The sequence below is a fragment of the Passer montanus genome, unplaced genomic scaffold, assembly GCF_014805655.1.
Source record: "Passer montanus isolate IOZ18808 unplaced genomic scaffold, ASM1480565v1 scaffold119, whole genome shotgun sequence".
Lineage (NCBI taxonomy): Eukaryota > Metazoa > Chordata > Aves > Passeriformes > Passeridae > Passer > Passer montanus.
Genome location: NW_024358611.1, coordinates 1,714,178 through 1,718,483, shown reverse-complemented (window position 1 = coordinate 1,718,483; position 4,306 = coordinate 1,714,178). Strand labels below are relative to the sequence as shown.

At 39.3% G+C, this 4,306-nt stretch overlaps 1 protein-coding gene across 1 annotated transcript; it reads right to left on the bottom strand.

Annotated features, from left to right (window-relative positions):
* Positions 1-485: 485 nt before the first annotated feature.
* Positions 486-3,150, bottom strand: LOC120496832 (gallinacin-2). The gene is made up of 4 exons (XM_039697635.1): positions 3,067-3,150; positions 1,560-1,638; positions 1,211-1,331; positions 486-685 (listed from the first exon to the last, which is right to left on the bottom strand). The coding sequence occupies exons 2-4, from the start codon at positions 1,615-1,617 to the stop codon at positions 640-642; spliced, it is 225 nt and encodes a 74-aa protein (XP_039553569.1). The 5' UTR covers positions 1,618-1,638; positions 3,067-3,150; the 3' UTR covers positions 486-639.
* Positions 3,151-4,306: the final 1,156 nt, after the last annotated feature.

Sequence of the window (4,306 nt, the reverse complement as noted above, 5' to 3'; positions counted from 1 at the left end):
TCTATTTTTCTGTAAGGTCCACAAAGGTCTCCTTGAGGTGTCCCCATGGGATTATCCCAAGTGCTCATGAGGGAAGGCAGTTCCTCTGCCATGTGGTGGGATGGGGTCTGCAGCAGCACAGCTCCCAGCAGGGTCTCTGCCAAGGAGGGTTACACTGAGCCCAGGGCTTCCAGGTGGGGAATGAGGGATTTTAACCATTCCTGTTTTCCCAAGGAAAGATTTCTGTGCAGTAAGAAATAAAGGATTTTGGCATCTGAACTCATTCTGACAAAGGGAAGCTGAGTTCTTTTACCCAGCCTTTCTCTTGGCACTGTAGGTTAAGGGCTGTGTAGACCTTGAGAGCTGTATGGCTCAGAAAAACTCAAATTAAGGAGCAGTTTGCATCATAAATTGTTGCCCTCTGTGGTTTGTGTGTCAAACTCCAGGCAGGATCATGACCCAGGTTACAGTGACCAATGCTAACCAACAACAATTTATTTAGGAGAGAAAGCAATGCAGAACACATTTGGATTTACTCTACATCATAAAGCCTTTTGCATAGGCAATGAAAGGAGTACAAGGCTTTGCAGCAGGATCCAGTGGGTTTAGGAGTAAGGAGATTCCAAGTAAATTTTTTTGTAGGCTTAGAAGAAATTTTCATTATTCTTCAATGAATGGCTCATCAACTTCTCTTAGGTTCCAAGGCCTGCACAAAGGAAAAAAACCAATTCAGATTTTCTTATTCCCTCCCTACTCACTCTCAGCCCATGCTTTTTTCCCTCCTGGACACAAACCCTTCCCAAAATAGCTCGTGTCATTTGTAGTCATGTTGGGACAGCTGTATGCAATCATACCTGTGAGTAAGGAGACTGTTTCCCTATTGTTTAGGAAAAAAGCAGGGAATTAAATTGATATCCCTAGATTCTGGGGTGAGTTTATTCATTCCTGAGTGAAAATAGAAAGCTGTTTTTCATATGATAACTTAATTTTACAGCAAATTTTACAATAAAAACTTCACCCTGTTCCTGAGAGCATTTCCCCACTTCTTGGGCAACACGTAACACTTGAGTCAACACAGAACACTTGACTGTCCTCATGGCAGAATAGGTTTTTTTTCTCCTTATACCTAATTTAAATATTCAGGAACACCTTGGGGTTTTAAGAGACAGGCAAACTAATTACTATTTCTCTGCTCATCCTGCAGATGAGCCTTGGTGAACCCCAAACTCACGGTTTGCAGCAGGAGCGGAACCCAAAGCAGCTTCCAACTTTAACCAGGTGGAAGGGACATCCTCCAAAGTGACAGCTCCCTCCTCTGCAGAAAAGCATTTCCCTCCGGGGTGAAGACAAACCTGCAACAAGAACAAAATGTTTCCTTCCCCCTTGCTCTGCAGGGCAGGGAATTGCAGTGGAAGGGTTTCTCATTCTCAGGTTACAAAGCAGGTCTAGCACAAGCACTGGGCTGATTGATTAATTCCTGACTGGCTTCTAGCAATTTGGAATAGAAGCGGTTAAAACGTGCTGGGGATTTTCCTTCAGGTGCACAAAAATCCCTTTCTAGCATCTCTTTCCCATCTTACCTGGAGAGACCTGGAGTGCCAAGAAGAGGAGAGAAAAGAGCAGGTAAAGGACCTTCATGGCTGAGGATGTGCTGTGGCACTGTTGGGAAAAGGACCAAGGAAGATGTAAGAGACAGTCCCTGGGATCTGCAGTCTCCTGAGTTACACACTGTGTTAATGGCAATTACATTTATATTAATTTTATCTTCAGGCTTTCAAAAATAATCAGTAAAACCCTGATTATTGTGTAAGGCAAAACGTTTTCAGGACATGTGATCATTAAGTTACTTTAATAGTTTAATAGCTCAGATTTCTCTTCCATTTTGCAAAGATTCCTTTGCCAGAACAGAATCATGGAATCCCAGAATGGTTTGGATTGGAAGGACTCTTGAATCTCATCTTGTTCCAACCCCTGGTGCTGAAACACCTTCCACTAGACCAGGTTGTTCAAAGTCCCATCCAACCTGGCCTTAAGTACTTCCATAACTTTATTTGTAGCTAAATTATTTTATCTAGTAAATAAACAACACAAAGCAAATCTAGGTGATAATACTGTAAAAATTACAAACTTCAGGGGGAAAAAAAGTTTATTTTGTAATGTTTAAATTTATCAAGAGGTCAATTTGCTCAGCATCTCCAGTCTTGGTCTACAGGCAGCAGTTCTAGAATGGAAATGTACAATCAAATCAATTCCTATTTGAAAAGAAAATTTTAAAAGCAAACATATGATACCTTCATTGGAAGAGTTTCAACTAATATTAGTATTAACTTTATAGAATAAAATAGTCTAGAAGGGTGCTTATGGATAAAGAAGTGGCAGTTAATGTTTCATATCCTGACATTAGGAAAGTTCTAATCTGTCACAAATGATGGTCTCTCAAGCAAGAAATGGAAATGAGATTGTGCCAAAATGTCTTATTACTGAGTACAGAATTGATAGAGGGTGAACAAAACTGTTTCAAAATTAATATTAGAAGTTTACACAAGCTTCTATATATTTGAAAATATCAGGAGAAATGAGGAGATTAAGTGAACAATTCTGAAATTGAAATTAGGGTTTTAGAATACAGACATAAATAAAAAAGACAATAAATAAAATATGCATTATATACTATATTAAAATACATAAATATATAAATAATATATAATTTTATACCTGTTATGCATTACAAAAATATTGTATAACTATTTATAATATGTTTCTATTCAAAGGCTATGTAGTTAATGGAAATATATAGATGTAGATTCCCACTGAGAGGTCACCAATTTCTCTGGACCACAGACCTCTCTAAAGCAACCCGAACCAAAGAAACATTTATTTTTCCTAGGACTTAGGAGGCAGAAAAAATTGTTAAAGAATTCTAGGTATTAGCATATATTTGAATCACTTATTCAATATTTTAAATGTTCCGAAATCTTAGGTTTACCATTTTAGTTACAAACAAAGTTAATAACACAGAGGTTTGGGAGTTAGATTTTTGAGGTAAAAACAAAAGCTGACATTGAAAGAAAAGAACTGAGACATTACCAGGTATCAAGTGAGCCCTGAAGCCAAAGACTTGCTCTTGGTCCCTTCCCTCCTGAAGACTTTGGCTCTGAGACTGGGATACTCTTTTATAAGGTGAGTCCCAAAAGAGACTGACAAGTGCTTTCTGTTCTCAGCCATTCATTGAACCAATCCAAAAACTGCTCTTTTTTTTTGGATGACTTCTAATCCAACCAGAAACGAGTTGCTTTTCACTTGCCAATGATAAAACAGGCTTTCTCTCTGAAGCTATTTGAGCTTTTTTTCCTGGAAAATCCCATGTTTTTCGTGCAATACCTCTTGTGACACTCCAGTTTGTGTAAGATACGTTAACCCACCGTGGTATGTGTCAAGCATCTTGGGACAGAGGTTGAAATGTCCCTGCCTAGGAGCAACTTAAAACCTTGCAAGACAAAACATCTGTGTGTTCCCTGCAATCCCAGTTAGTTTTCTGTTCCATAAATACAGAATAGAAGAACACTGAATGGATATATAGAACTAAAACAAATGTCCATTCTCTTCCTGGCCAGTGGCCACTGGAGATCCCAGAGTGAAGCAAGATGTACCCAAATAAAGTGAATACATCATGGTTATATCCCTGGATCTTGGGGTTCCCTCTGGTTGAGATGAACCCAAGGAATGTTAAAAGTCTCTTTTTCCCAACCCAGCTGTCCAAGAAGAAATCAGAAGTCTTTGGCTGCCATTTTCAAGGTGAAAAGTCTCTTTTTCCCAACCCAGCTGTCCAAGAAGAAATCAGAAGTCTTCGACTGCCATTTTCAAGGCAGTTTATTATTTCTTATCTAAAACATTTTCTGTCTGGCCTGCCAAGATCTGTTCTGCAGGTCAGTCTGAGGCACACTCCCTGCCCACTGGCTGGTGTTGTCTTTTATAGTACAAACTATGTATTTGATATTTATAATTATGTTCCAATACCTATCACCTGTGTTAGACAGTGACTTTCTACTCTAAACCAATCCCAAAGTGCCACCATCACCAAGAAGATGGAGGCTAGGAAGAAGAAAGGAGAAGGACAGGACAATGCCCAAATCCCTCCATCATGTCTCCTAGACCCCCAAAGTAAAATTCTTCAAAATTCTACCTTTCACCCTGTGACAACTACTGTTATGCTACTTAAACTTTTGTGACTTACAATTCTTCATATAAAGTTGGTAATTTGCTCCATGGGTCAAACTCAAAGCCACAGGGGTCTTTGGCTTCCTGCCAGGGTCTCTGAGCTCCCTGC